Source organism: Rhinatrema bivittatum, chromosome 6, assembly GCF_901001135.1.
Source record: "Rhinatrema bivittatum chromosome 6, aRhiBiv1.1, whole genome shotgun sequence".
Lineage (NCBI taxonomy): Eukaryota > Metazoa > Chordata > Amphibia > Gymnophiona > Rhinatrematidae > Rhinatrema > Rhinatrema bivittatum.
The window spans coordinates 74223859-74247381 of NC_042620.1; the positions used below are offsets into that span (position 1 = coordinate 74223859).

At 42.9% G+C, this 23523-nt stretch overlaps 1 protein-coding gene across 1 annotated transcript in view; it reads right to left on the minus strand.

The window, feature by feature from the left end:
- Positions 1-987: 987 nt before the first annotated feature.
- RND3 (Rho family GTPase 3) overlaps positions 988-23523 on the minus strand; it is a 35338-nt gene continuing 12802 nt past the window's right edge. Inside the window, exons 3-5 of the mRNA XM_029605454.1 lie at positions 16618-16727; positions 10376-10510; positions 988-2854 (exon numbers count right to left, since the gene is read on the minus strand). Of these exons, the coding sequence (XP_029461314.1) occupies positions 2603-2854; positions 10376-10510; positions 16618-16727 (497 nt within the window). The 3' untranslated portion in view covers positions 988-2602. The remainder of the gene's footprint in view (positions 2855-10375; positions 10511-16617; positions 16728-23523) is intronic.

Here is a 23523-nt window from a genome sequence, read left to right on the forward strand (position 1 = left end):
TTAGTGTATGTGCTGGTAGACCCCTACCTCATTATCAGTCAATGTGCCTCAGGGCTCTGTCTTGGTCCCGTTTCTCTCTACATTAATTGCTTTGGTGCTTTGATCTCCTCCCAATGCTTTCAGTAATAGCTTTATACCGATGACTCCTAGATCTACTTTTTGGCACCTGGATGTCCCACTGCCACTTTAAACTTAATGAGCCCAATATTCGGTAGGATGTTTAGTGGACAAGCCATCCGGCTAAAGTTCATTTTTTAACTTAACCGGTTATGTTTGAGTATAGCTGGTTATCCAGCCTTGTGTAGCTGGATAATGTGCTACTTAACCGGATGTCTCTAAATATATCCAGCTAAGTAGCGCTGTCAGAATTTAAAACCAATAAACAACATACAGTGGGTTATCCCTATCCCCACTCTTCCCCCAAAAAATATTGTGTAAAGGCCCTGTTGGGCCATGCCCCCCCTTACCTCCCCCAAACCCCTTAAAATATAAACAAGACCCCCACCCATTCCAGTGTATTGGAAATCAAAGCAGGCTGTGCTCTCCCTTCCCTTCCCTTCCACCCACCCACCCACAAGTGTTTACCATATAATGGGTACCCCACCCCTTCCCCGACGCCTCTTAAATTAGTTTGCCGGGAAACTGGATCCTTAGCCCTGCTCCCGGTGCCTCCGCACTGCTCTATGCATATGTCTAGCAGCATTTCTGAATTTATAATTATAGTAATCATAGTAAGCAGTCCAATCTCACTATAAGGATGCCTTGCATGATGTGAGGTACAATGCTACTCTCAGGGGCCTAATATTTCCCCATTATATTTAAATGCCCGTAAGCTAGAAGCATAGGCAAAAAAAAAACCTCATGCACTCATACTGTACAGTATTTTCTCATAATCATACTCATTGTACTCTCAACTAAAAAACTATTTTTGATTTTAAGACCAACAGCAATTAGATTTAAAGAAAAACAATATTTAATAAATACTACAGGAACATTAACAAAAACATACAAGGTGACTTCAACATTCAAAAAAGTAATGGTTGTAACAGTTATAACTTATTTTTTTTTTTTTTACAATATTTAAATACAGAAAGCACTTGCCAGTTATGTTGTAATACTGTGCCCAAAGCATATTGCTGCATTAATCAAAGCATCATAGAGAGTTGTAAATGTCTATCTGTGGGAAATGACTCGAGTGGTATTTTTCAAAACAAAGTGCTTGTCAAACATTAAAAAACAAACAGCATGTTTTAATTACTTTAATTCTCTACCCTGTGACAATTTGATGGAAAAAAAAAAACAGTTTTAAAAAACTTCAAAACTGAAGTGCTCCTTGCAAAGAAACATTGGTCATTTTGGGGAGGGAGAGGTAACATGTTTCAGCAATTAGCTTGAAATTAGAGTTACATCTTTGAAAGAACTTATGAAAATAATTTGAAGGAAACACATTTACAGATAGTTTTAAAGGCTAATATCTACTATTTAGTTACAGTGACCCAGTAGATGAAAAATGACTTGCTCAAATTCCAGGGGCTGATGCAATGCTTTGCATATGGTGTCTGGATAGGAGCACAATTGCCCTTTGCAATTACTGGGGTATCCAGTTTCCACTTGGGACCCTCAATTTCTGCTAGGAAATGAAGGCTGCAAAAAAACATGGCAAGACCTAAGAGCCATTTAGATATTCTTCATGTTAAGAGACCCTGAACAGTTTGGTTCTGTTTGCTCTAATCTGATGACTTCCTCCTGCAGGGAATCCCAGGGAAGTCTGGCACTTTTCTCCAGAATCCCTCATGATATTGGCACGCACATATTAAGTCTTCACTAATAGCACCTCTCATTTGACTTGCTTCAGCCAAAATGAGGCTATACATTGACATGTGTCACATTCTTATAAACAGGGCTTCAAACGTTTATTACATCCATGATAAAACAAAGTACTAAATATCGAAAGGAAAAAATAAAGTACCTTCTTATGTTAAATCTAGTTAACTTGTGTTTGCTAGTCCTTTAATAGGTAACCTTGAAAAGGCTCTCGCCGACATGCTTGTTAAAATATTGCTTCTGCAATTATCTCAGGAAGGCAGGATTTCAAAGCTTCGTACAGTCTTTCCTCTGAATAACCCAAGGGTCTTTCTATAATTTAGATTTTAAAATGATGAGCTGCAGCAACGGAAATTATATCCTCTCCTTTCGAAAACCAAATCTGAAAAAGGTCATGATGCCATCTCCCATTGGAAAGGGTAAGTTAGCATCATTCAATTCTGTTAAAAATAATGAACACTAAAAAACACATTATAAGTGGCTAGCCATGATTAATCCCTATGAAGTAAAAGCAAGCACTGCCAAGATGTTGTCTGAGGTGCCAACATTCTTTCCATTCCTCACCTAGTCACGTTTAATTTTAGCATATCTTCCACATAACAATTTGGACATCTCTATCTTCCCGCTTGGTCTACATGCTGAATCCTTAAGTACCAAACACAAGGTGAACTGTCCTTTAAAGCACTGACTAATCCCACATTATGCGCCAGTTTGGCTGACAACTTCATCCAGTCTTCATTTGTCCTGTTCATCTCAGAGAAAAAAACCCAAAGAACTTTCACATCACAGTACAGCTCTTGGCTTTATCCTTTCGCAAGTCTGTGGTGACTGTAGATAGCTCTGGCCTGCTAGGCATGTGTGAAATTCTCTTTGTCGCTCTTTGTGACTTGTTCCGTTTTACATTTTTATTTGATTTGTTTACACATGCCAAGGTGGCAACATGAAAAATGTCTCTTACACTGTTTTCCGATTGCAAGGCTGAGCATTCAATGTAAGTTGCAGCTCCAATCTGTTTGGCCATGTTCGCACCCTGAGAATGAAATTGAATATTTAATATCAATTACCATTTCAAGCTTGAATGACAAAAAAAAAATCTTTCCCTTAAACTCAGCAAATTTATAAATGAAATACAAAAAGTCTTATTTGCTTTGAAATCCTGATTTTTCTAACTTACCCTCTGAAAAGTAACTTCTTGAATCTATTGAACCATGATTTTCTTTCAGTTTTATCTTCTTTGCAAAAGTAAACTCTCCTCAATTCCCTCTGATCCCTGCCTAAACCACAGACAACTCAGTTTACTCCACACACAGCAGGCTTCTAATGTAAAGTTTAAAAATAAAATCTCTCAGCTTCTGACTACTCAGAGGCCATGGTTCACAGGACAGGAAGTTGGTGCAGTTCATGGAAAAACTGATAACTATTTCTATGAAACAATGACACTGACTTCAGGAAGTTCTGTACTCTAAGAAAAATAGGACATTCGTATATTTGAAAAACAAAAATCAAGAAAACCAACTAACTTGTAAAATTGAGTTTATTTACTTCTGTGTCATGGCATCTGGCCCTCCAACTAACCAACATGCAGAAATTCCTGAAGTTAAGCATGCATCTCCTTTAAAGAGTTCAGTTTTTAAAAAGGGTTCCAGGGGTGATCCAGGAAACTAGAGACCTGTGAATGTAATGTTAGTGCTGGGCAAAGTGATGCGCGTGGGGAAGACCAACCCAAGTTGTAGCTACAATGCAAGCTTCCACATTAGGTGTTCACCACCTAGGAAAAGGTTTTTGGCATCACCATCATGGATAATATATTGAAATCCTCTGCTCAGTGTGTGGTAATGCAGAGTATGCAAATCAAATGCTAGGAATTAGGAAAGGAATAGAGAACAGAATATCATAATGCCTCTGTATTGCTCTACATTGAGTATTGTGATAAATTCTGGTCACCACATGTGATATCTTTGATGAATGTCGGTATATAAAACCGTTAAATAAATAAATAAATAAATAAATAAAAATAAATCTCAAAAAAGATCTAGCAGAATTAGAAAAGGTAGAGAGAAGGGTGACCAAAACGATAAAGGGGATGGAATGATTCTCCTAGGAGGAAAGGCTAAAGAGGTTAGGACTCTTCAGCTTGGAGAAGAAGTGGACGAAGGGAGATATGATAGAGGTCAATAAAATAATGAGTGTGGTGGAATGGGTAATGAATTGGTTGTTTGCTCTTTCAAGAAGTGCAAAGACTATGGGACATGCAATGAATTTACTGGGTAGTACACTTAAAACAAATTGGGGAAAATATTTTTTTACTCAATGCATAATTAAGCTCTGGAATTCATTGTCAGAGAATGTAGGAAAAGCTGTTAGTGTAACTGGGTTTAAAAAGTTTTGGACAAGTTTCTGGAGGAAAAGTCCATAAACCATTAATGTGAACTTGGGGAAATCCACTGCTTATCCCTGAGATAAGCAGAATGGAATCTATCAACTTTTTGGGATTCTGATAAGTAGCTGTGACCAGAATTGGTGACTTTTGGAAACAAGATAGTGGGTCTTAATAGCCCTTTGGTCTGACCCAGTATGGCAAAGCTCATACTCTTATGTTCAACTACATCCAGGCCTCTAGCTAGGGAGGAAAAATGAAATAAAGGTGAATAGGTCAAGGGGACATTTGTGTCACCTCTCATTTTTCCATATATTGCCATATGGCACAGGGACTCCTATAGAAGGGAGATATCTCCAGAATCAATTTCCATGCTGCTTCTTGTTGCACTGAAAATGCTACTTTGAAAGTGATGTTCAATGCAATATGCCCTAGGCCCATTGAGCACTTCTTTTGTCACACTCCCACCTCTGGCCAGCCCAGTGTACTTTCAGTGAGAAAAAGTATATATGAATTTGGGATGCAAAAATCCAATAGCCACTAGAGATGTGAATCGTGTCCTCGATCGTCTTAACGATCGATTTCGGCTGGGAGGGGGAGGGAATCGTATTGTTGCCGTTTGGGGGGGTAAAATATCGTGAAAAATCGTAAAAAATCGAAAAAACGTAAAATCGCAAAACCGGCACATTAAAACCCCCTAAAACCCACCCCCGACCCTTTTAAATTAAACCCCCCCCCCCCCCCGAACCCCCCCCCCAAATGACTTAAATAACCTGCGGGTCCAGCGGCAGTCCGGAACGGCAGCGGTCCGGAACGGGCTCCTGCTACTGAATCTTGTTGTCTTCGGCCGGCGCCATTTTCCAAAATGGCGCCGAAAAATGGCGGCGGCCATAGACGAACACGATTGGACGGCAGGAGGTCCTTCCGGACCCCCGCTGGACTTTTGGCAAGTCTTGTGGGGGTCAGGAGGCCCCCCCCAAGCTGGCCAAAAGTTCCTGGAGGTCCAGCGGGGGTCAGGGAGCGATTTCCCGCCGCGAATCGTTTTCGTACGGAAAATGGCACCGGCAGGAGATCGACTGCAGGAGGTCGTTCAGCGAGGCGCCGGAACCCTCGCTGAACGACCTCGTGGTAAAGGGCTGATGGAGAATAACTACAAGATCTAAACAGTTGGAGGGTGGTAGTGGAAGCAGGGTTGAGAGATTGGGAGCTGGTGTTAGTTTAAAGCAATGGGAATTTGTGTGCTCATCTGCTCAAATGATAGAAAACCAGAGAGAAAGTGTCGGTTTGGGCAGACTAGATGGGCCAGCCAATTGCTCTCTCATCACTTACTATGTTAAACTCATCAATCTTGTGCATGACAGCACACAGTATAACCACAAGACTAGGCATTATTTACACAGTCTTAATCCAATCTTCAAATAGTAAGTTCTAGGAAAAATGCAATTTACAGGCAGGCAAGGATATCAATCTTCAGTGCAGATTTTCAAACTGCTGTGTGTTTCACTTTTAGAAAACCAATACCATAGGAAATGTAGTTTTTGGTTCTCTTTCAGCTTGTACACAATAAAGAAAAATTAGGGATGTACAATAGTTTTCGTCGAATTGGAAAATTTCCAAGAAATAGTCCAATTCGGCATGAGGCGGAAGACCCGAATCCCTTCAAAAAATGAAGCAGATTTATTAGGCAAGACTTCCCTTGGGTAAATCCTTGTTGATCGTGTTCCATTAAATCATGTCTTTCTATATGCTCTATGATTCTGGTCTTGAAAATAGTTTCCACTATTTTTCCCGGCACTGAAGTCAGGCTCACTGGTCTATAGTTACCCGCATCGCCCCGGGGCCTTTTTTAAATATTGGGGTTACATTGGCCACCCTCCAGTCTTCAGGTAAAATGGATGATTTTAATGATAGGTTACAAATTTAACTAATAGATCAGAAATTTCATTTTTGAGTTCCTTCAGTACCCTAGGATGCATACCATCCGGTCCAGGTGATTTGTTACTCTTTAGTTTGTCAATCTGGCCTACTACATCTTCCAGGTTCACAGTGATTTCGTTCAGTTCGTCTGACTCATCACCCCTGAAAACCATCTCCAGAACTGGTATCTCCACAACATCCTCATTAGTAAACACGGAGGCAAAGAATTCATTTAGTCTTTCCGCAATGACCTCTATCATATCCCCCCCTCAGCCATCTCTTCTCCAAGCTGAAAAGCCCTAACCTCTTCAGCCTTTCCTCATAGGGGAGTTATGCCATCCCCTTTATTCTGCCAAACATTTGCATTTTATATTTGTTTAATATGCACAAAACATAGGTTATTTAGGAATGACTGCTGGGAGTACTAGGTAGATCATAGAATGATGAAGCCTGTGCATGACTGATGAGACTCCAGTGCTGCTAGTATTGCTGGCCTGTATGGAAGGAGGTTGAGCGACTGTGAGAGACTGCAATGCAGGCACTGAGGATTGCAGGGCATGTGTAAGGAAAAGGGGAGAAAATCTAGTGCCCTATGAATAACTTTCTTCTTCTTGGAGGAGATAATTGTGAATATAAAATGCAGGGGGGTGAAGCTTTCAGGACAGATACTAGCCTTGCATGTCAGCCATTTTTCATGTCCTACAGCTTGCGAAGGTGTTAGTGGTTTGTTTTCTTATTGTAGTAAGTATTTATTCAATGTGTGTGAGCACTAGTTTTCCCCATTGATTCTTATATAGTTGATGCAAATATGTATTTTGAAGAGCAGGCAAATCAAGCAGTATGGAAATAGATGTGGGCAGGACATTTTGCCTTCTTACTCTTACGCTGAACTGATATCACTGCCTGAGAATGCTCAGTAAAGTTTCCCTGCTTTTTTATAGTGAATCAACTTTGCATAGGCTCATGTTCAGAAACATACGGGCGGATTTTAAAAGCCCTGCTCGCGTAAATCCACCCGGATTTACGCGAGCAGGGCCTTGCGCTCCGGCGCGCCTATTTTCCATAGGCCGCCGGCGCGCGCAGAGCCCCGGGACGCGCGTAGGTCCTGGGGTTTTTGGAAGGGGGAATGTCGGGGGTGGGACCCGATGACGTGACATTTCGGGGGCGGGGCGCGGCGTTTCAGGGGCGGGACCGGGGGCGTGGTTTTGGCCCAGGGCGTTTCGGGGGCGTGGCCGCGCCCTCCGGAACCGCCCCCGAGTCGAGTCTCGGCGCGCCAGCAGCCCGCTGGACTTTATCCACGGACTTTATCCACCGACGTAAATCCGTGGATAAAGGTAGGGGGGGGGGGTTTAGATAGGGCCGGGGGGGTGGGTTAGGTAGGGCAAGGGAGGGGAAGGTGAGGGGAGGGCGAAAGAAAGTTCCCTCCGAGGCCGCTCCGATTTCGGAGCGGCCTTGGAGGGAACGGTGACAGGCTGCGCGGCTCGGCGCACGCCGGCTGCCCAAAATCGGCAGCCTTGCACGCGCCGATCCAGGATTTTAGAAGATACACGCGGCTACGAGAACGCGCTTTTTTAAAAAATCTACCCCATAGTATATGATGGCAGATAAAGACCACACCCCCATCCAATCTGTCCACCCACTTCTCCTGTTCAACATTTTAGTCCCTTCCTGTCCCTCAGAGATCCTATGTGCTTGTCCCTTCCTTGCATGAATTCCCAAACTGTCCTTGTCTCCACCTCCACCCTTTTTGTAAAGAAATATTTCCTTAAATTACTCCTAAGCCTAGCCCTTTTCAGCTTTCAGATTCCAGAGCCTTCTTTCCATTAAAAGAGAGCTGCCTCCTGGAGGTATTTAAATGTCTATTGTACCTCCCCTTTCATCCAGGTATATACCGTATTTTCCGGCGTATAAGACGACTGGGCGTATAAGACGACCCCCCCTTTTTTATACATATTTTTAAGAAAAATAATAATTTTACACTCAAACAGGAGCAACCCTATCTATGAAAAGGCAATACTACAAATACCGTATATCAGGCCCTAAAAACCAATACACCTCTTATTAGGAAAACAGAACTAGCAAGCAGCTATAGATCCCCACACAGAAATAATTGTAAAACTATACTAATAAGCAGAATAAATGTTTCAAAACAGCTATGAACAGAATAACATCCAACAATTAAAAACTCATAAAACTATTAAACATTCTCCAAACACCAATAAAATATTTCAAAAAAGCAGACACATCACATAATATTAAATAATTAAAATGGCAGTCAATCAAGAAAAATAAACTTTAAAAGCCACCTTTACTTACCCCCTCCAGCAGCCTACTCCTCTTCCATGCAGGCCGTAGCACACAGCAGAAGCAGCAGTAATGGCTAAGCTCTATACTCATGATCCTCTTCCTTAGGGCCCATGTCTCTCACACACACACACACACCATACCAGTCATGCCCCCATGACCAGTTTCTGTCTCTCACACACCAATCATTTCCCAGTCTTTGACACACTACCAGACACCTTCCTGAACAGTTTCTCTCATGCCATACACACACACAGGCTTCCCACTCCCGTGTTCTGCTTACCGTACATATACGGGCTTCTCACTCTCATAATCACTTTCTCTGTCTCACACACACACACACACACACACCAGTCTCTCTCTCATTTCCATGCTCACACTCCACGTGCACAGGCTTCTCATTCCCTGAATCACATTATTTCTCTCACATTCACACACACCAGTCTCTTTCTCTCACACACACCATCACCTTATCAACCAGTCTCTCTCTCATGCACACACACACACACACACACACAGCCCTCCCGCTCCCATGCTCTCTCTCACATAATCAGGCTTCTTACTCCCATGCTTTCTCACATACCCAGATTTCTCACTTCCATGCTTTTTCTCTCTCTCACACTCACATACACATCAGTCATCTCTCTGAGCAGTCACTATCATTGTCTCTCACATATACACACACATGAGCTCGCTGACCAGTTTCTCTCAATCACACACATACTCTCAATCAAATGCATTCTCTCACTTACACACAGGCAGGCAGGCAGGCTGGCTGCTTCTCTCTCACTCACTCCCACGCCCCCCCCCCCCGAGCACAAATAGCTGCAGCAGCCTCCTCCAGCCCCCGCAGGCCAAGAAAGAAGAAACCCATCGGCCTCGGGAGGCTCATGCTGCTGTCTCCTTTCCCGATTACCAGCTCCTTCGACTGCTCGGGGGCCGATGCTGCTGTCGTCGCTATTTTTTCACGCGGCACGGCTCTTTCTTCTTCCCGCGCATCACTTCCTGTTCCGGTTCAAAGGGGGGGGGGGGGGGGGGCGGGAAGAAGAAAAGGCCCAGCCGCGGATGCCACAGCTTTTTTTTTTTTTTTTCCACCGCTGCCGTTCCCGCTGGGCTTGAACGTGCTGATAGCCCAGCGGGAACGGCAGCGGTGCGCGGGAAGGAGAAAGCCGAGCCGCATGAAAAATAGCATCGGCCCCCGAGCAGTCGAAGGAGCTGGTAATCGGGAAAGGAGACAGCAGCATGAGCCTCCCGCGGCCGATGGGTTTCTTCTTTCTTGGCCTGCGGGGGCTGGAGGAGGCTGCTGCAGCTACTATTTGTGCTCGGGGGGGGGAGTGGAAGTGAGTGAGAGAGAGAGAGAGAGAGAGAGAAGGAGCCAGCCTGCCTGCCTGTGTGTAAGTGAGAGAATGCATTTGATTGAGAGCATGTGTGTGATTGAGAGAAACTGGTCAGAGAGCAGGTGTGCCCTATATGACGATACCCGGCGTATAAGACGACCCCCGACTTTTGAGAAGATTTTCTTGGGTTAAAAAGTTGTCTTATACGCCGGAAAATACGGTATGTTTACATCTTTAAGTCTGTCCCCATATGCTTTATGATGAAGACCATGATCATTTTAATAGCTGCCCTCTGGACAGACTCCTTTTGGTTTATATCTTTAAGGTGTGGTCTCCAGAATTGTACAGTACTCAAAATTAATTCTAACCAGAGATTTATACAGATGCATCATCAACTCATTCTTTCCTGCTGGCTATTCTTGTACCTATGCACCCAAATATCCTTCTGACTTGCCATTGCCTTGTCTTCCTGTTTGGCTACCTTAAGATCATTAGATATGATCACCCCAGATCCCATTCCTGTTTTATTTACACAACTTCATCCTCTGAATGTTTCATTCCTTTTCCCATCTCTCCTCTAAAGATTCTATATATGCACACAAACCAGATACTGTACCTGATCATAAGATACTGGTGTCCGCCTATGATTAGATAGTTCTACCAGTGTTGAAAGATCAGTACGCAGATCCGACTTGCAACCAACCAATAGCATTTTCGTATTTGGACAGAATTCCTGAATTTCACCTTTCCACTGTAAAGAGTTATTATTTTAGTATACCAGTAAATTCAATGAGAACACTTAACAAGTAAACACTATAAAAAACAGACATTAGAACAATCATGAAAGTCAATTCTGACACCCATATTGTTGTTGGACTTGGGAAAAGGTGAAGAACCAGAACTGAAAATGTATGTTGCAAAAACCTAGTCAAATCTGATTTACATCAAGAATGCTGAATGCCGTATATTCTTTATGACTTATTGGCTTATTCTTTCAAGATATTTGGGAAATGCCTAGCATTACATTTCAAAAATTTTGAGCAGTTGATTTGAAAAAGGACTCACAAGATAACATGCTGTACTGTATTAAGGATTTAGTAGTAGTTTATAATTTTGGTCAGTGTATTTAGTGCAAGTTTCACACAGTTTTGAAACATTAATACTTAAATATCTGCAACAAACATTTAAGTAATTGGAAACAAAATTGTCTACCTATAACAGATGATCTCCAAAGACAGAGGTTTATCATTCATACAGATGGGTGACATCATCCAATGGTGCCAATAGACAATTTTTCCAGAATTTTCCAGCAAAGATTTGAAAACTTCTGAACATGCATGGTAGCTGCTATGAATTCCCATGCATGTCTCGGTTCTCTAATTAAGCTAACTAGTTTCACTCCACAAGGGGAGGAGGGAGGAAATGTGTGACTGGTGAATTACTGTCTTCCAAGAATACCTGTCACAGGTAAGCAACTATGTTCTCTAAAGATAGTTTAGTCACACATATGGAACTCCCTAGCTAGCAGAATTGTTAATGCAGATTTAAACTTTTTACACAAGAAGACAACCTGAAACAAAAATGGATCTTAGAGCACTGCAGTTGACCTCTAACTCTCAAAGAGATCCTAGAGAATAAACTCCAAACCTGATGTCAAATTAGAAATCTGCATACAAATAGTGTGATGCAAATGTGTGAACTGAAGTCCATATCACAGATGTATATATCTCCTCAATAGAAGCTGACCTCAATGAGGCACCGATACAGCCAGGATCCTGATATATGCCTTGACATGCCCTTCTATGATCAATCCCACTTGTGCATATGTGAAGGATACACTGTCTGCATCCAATTAGACAGAGCTCCCTTACAAATGGCAATTCTAGGCTTATTTCAAAAAGAAACAAAAAGCTGGTTGGACCTTCTAAGGTTTTTAGTCTGCTCCAGGTAGAATGCATGGGTTTGCAGGGCTTATTCATCTTTGTTTGCATGTGGCCTTGGGGGAAAATGTTGGAAGTACGATTTCCTGATTAAGGTGGGATTTGACAGAGTGTACAGACAACTCCCTCATTCTACCTTAAGGAGCCCAGGTCAGGCTTTTAACCCAAGTCTTGTTAAGACCACAAGGGAGAAGGGAGGTTCCCTTCATCCTGCCATAAGAGCCCAGGCCTAGAAAGCATAAGGAGGCCCCAGAGAGCTGGTAGGTCCTCACAACACTCAGGCATTGGACGTTTACCTGTTATTTGTGCCTGACATAAGCTGAGCTACTATTTTGATTCTTGTATCTTTGAAACACTGTAAATAAATCCCTGCACCATAACTAAGTTGGTCCACTCTTACTCTATTCCTCAACTATTCCTGCAGCAGGCCTGAAAATGCTACATGGGACTCCAATACAACCTTGGGCAGAAATGAAGGATGTGTGTACAGCACCACCCAATTATGATGAAATTTAATATAAACTGGATGTTACTATTTTATTTATTTCAGCAATTTATATTCCACCCATTTTCCAGAATACCTGTTCTGGGTGGATTATAGAATAACACAAAATATATACATATAACACAACCAATTATAAAACATAACATTTATAACAAAATAAAATATATGTTTAAACTTGTCATTTTTTGTATTAATTTATCTTCAAGAAATGTCAAAAGCGCAGTCAAGAGTTGAATTTAAAATATCTATTCAAGTTAAAAAAGCTTCCCGAAAGATGTGCCTTCAATGTTTTCCTAAACAATTTCAGATTTTCAGTCTGGCACAGTGTTAGTGGAAGAGTATTCCATAATACTGGAACTATCCTATGAAAAGCTCAAACAGTCGTACACCTTTAACTCCAGGGACAGATAATTGGGAATATGCAGATCATAAAGCCCAAGCAGGCTGATACCACTCTAATAAAGATTTTAAATAAACAGTTTACTGTGGAATTTATTTACAGTTGTTTAAATAAACAGGACCATCACCATCATGGTCATACATTGTACTATGAGAAACCAATTTAGATTTTGCAGTATAAGGGATATATGATCACACAGACCACATCCAGTAATCAATATAGCTGCTGCATGCAAGAGCAGTTGCATGGCTCTCAGTTGATAACCTGGCAAACCAATGTACAAAACATTACAATAGTTGATTGTGAGTGGTCTAAATACTTGAATCACTTATCTAAAATCCTGACTAACACATTTTAGTCTTCGTAGCTTCCTCAACTTGAAAAAAACATTTTGTACAACTGATTTTAACTTGAGACCGGAAAGTAAACGTATCAAAATAACCTAAATTTTTAACAATCTCAGAGAATGAGAAACGTGGCTGTGGAACACTAGATACAACATGGGTTACACGTAAGGCTTCCATCTTGGAAACATTTAAAAGCAGGTTGCAATTTTTCATCCATGACTTCACCTGCCCCAGCACTGTGAAAATAAGCAAGAGTAACTTCTACAGTGGATCTAACTGCGAACCATAATTGCACATCATCCGCATAAACTTTAACCAAGTTTTCTAGTATATCACAAAGTAACTCAAATAGATATTAAAAAGAATTGCAGTTCATCCCACATGACAGTTGTCCAGGCTGAAGAATACTCACCCATTCTACTAGGACCGGAAGTTCTGACTATGCCACCAAAAAAGTGATCTTGCAGGACAGGTTCATTAGCCTGCACCTCTGCATGGAAGACAGATGTCCACAGCCATGAGTCTACTCACATCTATCTCCATTACAGAGGTTCTCTGTGCCATCTCAAAAGCACTTATCCATTCAGTGTAAGGTACCTTTCACTCCTCACCTTCAGATACAGTGACGTGGAAATCACCTTGATTCTATTGAGGGAGGTGGTCAGTGAATCCCTGTGCCCTTTCCAGAATGGTGTGCAAATACTAGACTATGTAAATCAGTTAAAATGCTATATAGAACCAGAGCCTAGTATTCTGGCAGTGACTTCTCCCAAACCTACTACACATTTCTATAGCATTGTTGATATATGCAGCATTATACAGACACAAAGACAGTCCCTTCTCCATGGAGCTGACAATTGAGTTGTCAGACAAATCATCCAATATCTTGACATTCACACCTTGGGAGCACCAAGGTATGCTTCTTAGACTTCAGACAAGATTTGACTACCACAAACTAGTGTGCCAGTTAAAATTAGTCAAATCTCTCTGCCATCTGGACATTTGATGTCTGCCTTCTTACCAAACAGGAGGACATGGTGTGGAAATTTCCCACATCTTCTATACCTCCTGGTAGAGGGGGTAGAAAGGCATTGCCACTGACTTTTAGAATATCCAACTATTTGAGGAGGCTAAATAAATGTGCCCTAAGCCTTCTCAACCTGCAAATGAATACAGATACTCTTTTCCATAATCTGTACAAAATTTAAAAAGAAATCAGGTGGGGATTTAATCCTTGCTTGTAGAGGAAAGGGGAGTCCAGGAGAAAATTTATTTGGAACAAATCTACTCCCATGAATGTTTAGTACCATTCTGTGTAGGCAGATGACGTCTGAGGGCATGCTGATCCTAGGGTCAACCTATTGGCACCATTAGATGGAGGATTTGTGCTGTCAATGAACAATTGGAAAGGTTTCCCTTTCTAAGGCCAAATGAGTACCGTCTCTGCCCACTTGAAGTAGGCATTGAACCTCAGTGCTTGAATACTGATGCATCCGACATGCTCAGCAACACAAGGGAGGCAGATCACTCCAAATGAGGTCAAGCCAGTTGATCCTTGCTGCCTGATTGACTTTAGGTGTTAGTTAACCACCTCTCCCACTTGCCTTCACAGCCCCCTGAAAGCTGCTACTCCAAGGACTCGGTAGGACTCATGATTGTTTCTCAAAGTGTCCCAAAAGCTTGAAGCCACACGTTTGGATACTGACATGGTGAGCATACTAAACGGGAGGTACAAATTTCCTCCATGTGCAACTGATTTAGGTTTGGGAGATTGTACTTCAAATTTCCTAGTTATTAGAACCATGTGAAGGAGATTGGTGCCAATGAACCTTCTCCTTCAACAGATCCTCAATGCTGCTTCTCCAGGTGCCAATGCTCAACTTATTCGTTGGTTTCAGTTGGGTGAGCTGCTTTGTTCTCTGGACCTGCCCACAGGCTTTAGTACTGAAGAAGTCAAAACCTTCCTTGGCAGCTCCAGTCCTCCACTGCTCAGTATGGCTTTGTGATCCTTCTGCTTCTTCAGCACTTTTAGTCCCAGGTTAGTGGCTCTGGGCTACTTTCTTTCAGATAAAACTGTAGTCTGATCTGCCAGAACTTGATAGCTCTCAGCAACATCCTGGGGCAGACACTGCAGAGGGTTTACATGATCCTGACCCAGACATTTATAGCAGGTCTTACTATGCCTGAGCACCTGAAGTCACAGGTGTTTTCTACCAATATCAGAAAAATGGACAATGCAAAATCAAAGGGAGAAGAAATATTTATAACTGACAAATTGAGAAGAAAAGAGGGGGCAGTGGCTGGAAGGCCTCTTAGAAGCCACTATAAGAGGAGCCCTACTGACAGGGAAGATGAAAAGAAATGAAGCTCTGGCTAATACTGGAAATACAATCTCAGTATTAAACGAGCCTGCTTCAGAGGAAAATTTGGAGACAAAACAAAAACATGAAAAACAAATTGCATGGGGAATTGAAATTAGAATGGAGTTCAGCAACATGATGGGTATCAATGGAAAAGAAAGTGAGGCACACCACACAGCCACGGGACCACAGAAACTGTTATGCATGCTCGGTGAGGTATTCAAGTCTTCGTTCTGTGTCAGCATCGTTAGATGACGTCACCCATCTGTGTGACTAAGTGAACTGTTGTGTTTAGAGAAACCAGGATTACTAAAACTAAGCATAATAATACATTGGAATGGAGGCGTGGCCTATGGTTAGAACAGCAGGCTGAAAACCAGTGTAAACCAGCACTCAAATCTGGCTGCCACTCCTTGTGACCTTGGCAAGTCACTTCACCATCCATTTCCTCAAGTACAAACTTGAAATTGTAAACCCTCCGGGGACAGGATAAATAATTACTGCACATGAATGTAACTTGCTCTGAGCTATTCGTGAAAAGGCATGAGCTAAATAGAAGTAAATATCACTTCTGTCATAGTTTAACTGTAGAAAGACACAGTTGTAAGGTATAGACTTGGTGAGGTTGATATTCAAAAGTCATTTAGACAGTTAACTGAAAAGTTATCCATCTAAATGACTAGCCGGTTATATTTAAAGCCATATGTGGCTAAATTCTAGCTGCATAGTGACTTATGTGACTAGAACTTAGCCGCATAAGTCAGGCAGCGTTCCAGGGGCAGGCAGAAGGCATTTCCAAATGGTGTTTATATGCAGCTAACTCTGGGCACTTATCCAGCTAACTTTAAGATAGATGGGGATATTCAGGGGCGTGGCCATGCCACTGAACATCCCTGTTAAGTTAGCTGGATAGCTATATATGGCTATCTTAACTAGCTGTTCCATGGCTGAATATCAACCCCAGCTTAATTTCCGCTCAGAATCAGATAAGTGGATAAAAAGACTGTTCAAATCAAACCAACTCTGATAATCAGTGTATTCACCAGCAAACTGAAGGAAAAGTATTCTGGGTAGTCAGAATTTGCCAATAAATCATGTTTCAAACCATCTTGTCTGTACTTCCCTCTATCAGAGTTGGTTGAAATCAATCTGAACAATGTAGTACCTCAATGTAGTACCTCAATGTAGTCTAAGAGAGGAGTCTGATTAGTGCATATTATGCAAATTATAAAGTGTTCCTCGCTTTCACAACTACAGAAAAGATATTGTGAAAAGAAAAAAAAGCAATGAGCTGTAATACACTTACTTTCTTTAACACACTATCAAGAGTCTCTGGCCGACTGATGTCAAAACAAATCAAGACTGCATCAGAATCTGGATATGAAAGTGGACGGACATTGTCATAATAAGGGGATCCTAGAGAGAAAAAAAAAAGTATGCTTTGTCATCAACTACTTTTAAGCAAGAATCCATCTGCAAAGTGTTACATTTTTATTTAGTTAACTTCCAAGTCACATCCAGGCTTTCTTCCCTTCTCAACCCTACCCATATCTTTCTAGTGTCACATTATAGTGGTTACTATCATCCATGACATACAACATACAATTAACTCAAGCACATTTCCCATGTAAAATAGTGTATACTCTGACACAATGTAAGAACGAATCATTACATAAAGAGTGTAATTTTAAGTCATTTCTATGAGTAAAACAGTGCTTACCCAAAGAAATGGGCTTTTAGACATTTGCCCACCCTACTAATTGCGTGCTTTTACTCACAATAGGAGAAGGCACTCTTGGGGTGAGGTTAGGGAAGGGTTCGCTCTTACATGCATACTTCTGAAATTTCACAAGTATGCACACCATTTTCTTCAGAAAACTGCCTACAGAAATCAGCAGATGAAAATGCATGCAAGTAATTTTCCTGGGATGACTTCCAAAGTGAAAGCAAACACATGCTATCATTTTGAAAACTAGTGCAAAGTATGCAAGTATAAAGTAACCCCAGGCTTTGCATTTGTGCACCCAGTTTTAAAATTACCCCAAATGCATTAGGAAAGAAATGTAGCCTCTAAAACTGTCTATATAACAACTAGTTTCATAGTCCCATTCAAAGCCAAGGACATGGAGTGGTGCACCAATCAATCAACGTTTACATATTTCCCTATCTATGGGGATGAAAGAAAATTCACATCTAGTTTACTCAGTGTGCTAAAAACTTGCATTTTCAAAATATGTAGGTAACAAAATACATGGACTATGGAGCACTCCATGAAGTTAGCAAGTAGAACATTTAAAACAAATCAAAGAAAATTATTTCACTAAATGCACAATTAAGCTCTGAAATTTGTTGCCAGAGAATGCGGTTAAGGCAGTTAGCTTGGTTTAAGAAAGGTTTGGATAAGTTCCTGGAGGAGACTTCTATCAACTGCTGTTATTCAATAGGGAATATCCATTGCTTGTTTCCGGCATTAATAGCATGTGATCTATTTAGTGTTTGCCAAATTCTTATGACTGGCCACTGTTGGAGGCAGGATACTGGGCTTAATGCATTCTTGGTCTGATCCAGTATGGTATATCTTATGTAAATTCTCAAACAGCACAATTCTGGTCACCACATCTCAAAAAAGATAGTTGCGGTGGAGAAGGTACAGAGAAGGGCAACCAAAATGATAAAGGGAATGGAACAGCTCCCCTATAAGGAAAGGCTGAAGAGGTTAGGACTGTTCAGCTTGGAGAAGAGACGGCTAAGGGGGGATATGATAGAGGTCTTTAAGATCATGAGAGGTCTTGAATGAGTAGATGTGAATCGATTATTTATACTTTCGGATAATAGAAGGACTAGGGGGCATTCCATGAAGTTAGCAAGTAGCACATTTAAGACTAATTGAAGAAAATTCTTCTTCACTCAACGCACAATTAAGCTCTGGAATTTATTGCCAGAGGATGTGGTTAGTGCAGTTAGTGTAGCAGGGTTTAAAAAAAGGTTTGGAGAAGTCCATTAACTGCTATTAATCAAGTTTACTTAGGGAATAGCCACTGCTATTAACTGCATCAGTAGCATGGGATCTTCTTGGTGTTTGGGTAATTGCCAGGTTCTTGTGGCCTGGTTTGGCCTCTATTGGAAACAGGATGCTTGATGGACCCTTGGTCTGACCCAGCATGGCAATTTCTTATGTCCTTAGGCCTAGTAGTTTTTTCAGACATGATCTGTGTCTGCCATAGGAAAGCAATGACAGATTTTCAAGGAGAAATGTATCCTTATACACACTGAAAAAAAGACTTTGGTGAATTAAAAAGTAGGCCATGCTCCCTTGGGGAAGAAACCACTGTCTTACATTCTTCATGAATATTTTCATCTGATCTTATATAGTAACATAACAAATGACATCAGAAATAGATCAAATTGGTCATCCAGTCAGACCTCCTATGATTCTTCCACTTTGGATAGATAAGCATATAAATTACCATACTTGGCCTAACTCCCTTTCCTAGCAATGCCCTACAAATCAATCCCAAACATGCCCAGAATGATTCTTACAAGATCAACACTAAATCCAACACCCAGGTCCCATTACCATTTTCTAATACACACAGCTACCAAAACTAGTGAAATATCAGAAGTACCACTCCATGCAGGTTAGCCTATACTTCCTCAAATGTACTGGTGGTAATCGCCACAGAGCTAAAGACAAGTTTTACTTTGTTCATACTCTGAAGTTATAACTAGATATTCTGAAATTTACAAAACTAATTATGCTAAGATCATTTATTTTCTTTGGTTAGTATGTTTTCATGGACATTTCATATCTAGGATGTTACCAAATCCAAATGCCTTTCTAGTCTTTATTATTTCCTTCCACTAAAATTAAGATCAGTTTGATCAATTAAAATATACCCTTAAAAGTCCCATGTCTGGGCAATGAGAAACATTTCAAAATATTTGCATAATAAAAGCAATGGATAAGACTGGATATTTGCACATAGCTCTTCGATTTTTAGTTCTCTTAGGTAATTTACAATGGCATAGATTCCACATATTGGGGTAGATTTTCAAACCGCGCGAATTGGCGTACTTTTGCTGGCGCATCAGGCGCAAGCAAAAGTATGCGGGATTTTAGTAGATATGCGCGTAGCCGCGCGTAGCCGCTAAAATCCTGGATCGGCGCGCGCAAGGCTATCGATTTTGTATAGCCGGCGCGCGCCGAGCCGCGCAGCCTACCCCCGTTCCCTCCGAGGCCGCTCCGAAATCGGAGCGGCCTCGGAGGGAACTTTCTTTTGCCCTCCCCTCACCTTCCCCTCCCTTCCCCTACCTAACCCACCCGCCCGGCCCTGTCTAAACCCCCCCCTTACCTTTGTTGGGGGATTTACGCCTCCCGGAGGGAGACGAAAATCCCCGCGTGCCAGCGGGCTGCTAGCGCGCCGGGACGCAACCTGGGGGCGGGTACGGAGGGCACGGACATGCCCCCGGACCGCCCCGGGCCGTAACCACACCCCTGGGCCCGCCCCCAAAACGCCGCGCCGACCGAGCCCGCCCCCCGACACGCCCCCCTCGCCAAACCCCGGGACTTACGCGAGTCCCGGGGTCTGCGCGCGCCGATAGGCCTATTGAACATAGGCGCACCGGTGCGCAGGGCCCTGCTCACCTAAATCCGCCCGGATTTAGGCGAGCAGGGCTCTGAAAATCAGACCCATTCAGTGGTTCAGGATGGCCCATTTTGGTAATTGTCAAGAATGATTAAATTCTCGGTACATTAGAAACTAGGTCTGGTTTCCACCATTCAGCAGGTTTTGAAAGGGCAGCTCAAGCAGGCACTGTTGCGCGTCCCGGCCGCGTTGGTGCCGCGGTCGGGCCTGCTCACCTCGCGCTGCCCTCCACCAGTTCCGGCCTTGCCGCAGCCACCAGCTCCCGACGTCTGATGCTCTCCCCAGGAATCCTTAGCCTCTTCCACGCCACAGGCCTCTCAGCGGAGCTCCCGTAGGGACTCCGCGTCTTCCATCTCCTCGGCCCCACCCCTAGGCGCGTGTGCGCGGCCGACATCGCTCACTTCAAAGGGCCAAGCACAGGAAACCTGGCTCGGACGCATCCCGATGACATCACACAGCCCCAGTATAGAAGGTGAGGCTCTGTCCAAGAACCTCGCCTTGGCAATCGGGTCGACACCTTGATGTTTCTAGTTTACCTGTTCCTTGATCCTGTGTTCCAGTATCTCCGTGTCCCAGTGGTGCTCCGTGTCTTCAGCGTCTGTCTTGTTCCTGCTCCACGTTCCCTGGTAGTACCCTTCGGACTGATTCTTGGTACTGACCCCCGCTTGCCTGACTGCTGCCTGGACCTGACCTCTGCCTGCCTGACCATGTTGACCACCGCCTGGAACTGACCCTCGCTTGCCTTGACTATGCTCAGACTGACCTTGGATTTGACCCTTGCTTTGGCTGACCACTTCTGGATGGATACCCTGGCTCTGACCCTTGCGCTGCACTTGGACACCCTCTTCCTGCCTACTGTGACCACCAGGCCAACCTGCTTGGACTCTGATTGCGGCCTTCCTCTGACCAGGCCCACAGGTGCTGCCTGTTCCGCCCGAAGAGCCTTCCTGAACTGTTACCTCCCTGAGGTCTCCGGAGTCTCCAGTTCAGGTCTGGTCCATCCTGTCTGCATCAGCCGCGCACCCTTGCTTGTGGTGGGCACACCTCTCTGGGAGACCCTCTGAGGCCCACCTAGGTCCAGGTGGTCCGGGTACCCAAGGGCTCAACTTGCGGAAACCCTGGACTGTTATTGGCGAAGCTCCAGCTAGCCTCTGTCTCCTCGTGTGCTCTGCCTCCTGGTAGCAGACGTTCTCTGGGTCCGACCAGAGGGCCGTACCAATCCTGTACCACACCAAGGGTCCACCTCCAGCGCAACAGGCATGGCCTAGTAGTTTGAGCAATGGGCGGAGAACCAAGGAAAATCACGGACACTCCTTGCGACCTTGAACAATTCACTTTATCTCCTGTTGCCTCTGGTACCCACCTAGATTGTAAGCTATGTGTGGCAGGGATGTCTTGAACTAAATTACTAATAATGCTGTGAGCCACTTGTACATCATTTGAAAAGGCAGGTTAAAAATCCAAAGCCAAGTATGCTAACATCTCAAGACTGTTCTGTATTTAGAGCATATCCCACTCCCATGTGCAGGTGAGAAACTACCATAAGGGAAGAAGATGCCAGCAGCAATGGGACATATACTTTGGCTATCCCACGTCCCGTGCCAGTCACACAGCGGCCAGTATGTGATAAGCAATGGAAGAGGCACATGTAAAGTTGGCATTGCCTATGAGAGAATTGATGCACTAACTTATGAATGAAAATTAGAAGCTAGTACATGACATGAATGCAGCTGGCTACTGGAGGAAGGAGAAGCAATTCCCAGACTTGGGAGTTCAGACACAAAGCTGTGCTTTTAAATGTTAGTCCTAGAAGCCCAAACAGGTCTAGTTTTCACGATATCCAAAATGAATATTCATGCTATATTTGCATTTGGTCTAAGAACCAGGTTAATTTGCATATTTTAATTACTCTGGAAATGAGACTGTTTAGGGACCTGAAGAACTGAATTTAAGAACCACAGTCCTTCTATACCAGTGGAGGGTGGAGAGAATAGAAAGGAATTAACACAAGATGAATAAAATGCAATTGAAGGGTTTAGTGGCTGAAGTGGGACAGACCATGAAAATTTCTTTCCTACCACATTAACCATGGCATCTACCCCTACTGCATTCCTTCCTCTCATACTATCTTCCACTACTCACAAGAAGTTATTTCAGTTTGACATCTCCAACTCAAATTCTTAGGGGCAGATTTTCAAAGGCTACACGCGTAAGATATGCGCGTAACCCGAGAAAATCTGCCCCTGCGCGCCGAGCCTATTTTGCATAGGCTCGGCAGTGCGCGCAAGCCCCGGGACGCGCGTATGTCCCAGGGCTTGCAAAAGGGGGCGTGGCCAGGGCGTCACCGAGTGCTCCAGCATGGCACGCTGGCAGCCCACCAGCACGCACAAGTTACACCTGCCCGAAAGGAGCAGCCTTGGAGGGAACAGGGAAAGCCATCGGGGCTCCCCTCGGGCTCGGTCCACAAGGTGCACATGTATGCACCCCCCTCGTGTGCACCGAGCCCGGATTTTATAACATGCGCACGTAATGCAAGTAACATTAAATATCAAGTGTGCCAATAGCAAATGTGCATATTTTCTTGCATCTCTTGTGATTTGCCAATGGTGCCAAAATTTCAGTATTTGGAGGAACAAAATCATACCAGTTATATGGAAGTCTTTTCATTATGCACTATATTAATAATATGACTTTAAAAGACAATTAGAACATTTTTGGACAAGTTTAACAGCTACTGCTAGGCTTTGTCATTGTTTACATTCATCTACTTGTTTCTTTGTGTTTCCTTGGGAGAAATGGTATTTTACAAAGAAGTACTGAATGGAAGGAAAGGCAACTTAACAAAAAACAGTTAAAGATGTGTTTCAACACCATAGTTTAATATTTGTCACCGCTTTGTAGGCTTCTTTCAACATTAGCTGTCGCATACAAACTTTCAGCTGATGACATTTCGCTTTTCTTCCTGCTTTGGCCTACTTGGTTATTAACTTTGCTTCAGTTTCTATGAACATCTAGTGACACCATAACAGATTCTTTATCTTTGAATGTGAAAAGAAGTGGAAACCATGGTCCTAGGTAGGATGTAACCATTCAGTTGGCCCTCTGAATTCATTTTTGATGGCCATAGTATATCTATTTCACAGATTGTTTGGAACTTAGGTATTTATTAGACCCTGAGACCACAGTAAAACAGAGGTCAGTGCTTCTTTTACAAAACTGTACCTCCTATGCCATTTGAAGCCATTATTAAATCCTCTTGAGTTCCACACAGTCCTATAATCTTCACTAATTTCTAGTTTGGATTATTGGAATTCTTTATACATTGGGCTACCTGCTAACAATTCACCCTCTTCAGGATTATACAAAATGCAGCAGCTTGTATGGTGTCAGGAGCATGTCTGCAAGATCATTTTACACCCGTCCTGCAATTATTACATTGGCTGCCCACACCATGGTGTGTATAATCAGAGTGGCTGTGCTGGTTTACAATCTGTTGAGGACTACTGGCTTCAACACTTAAATTATATATACCCTCAAGACCTCTTAGGTCTAACCAGGGTCTATTG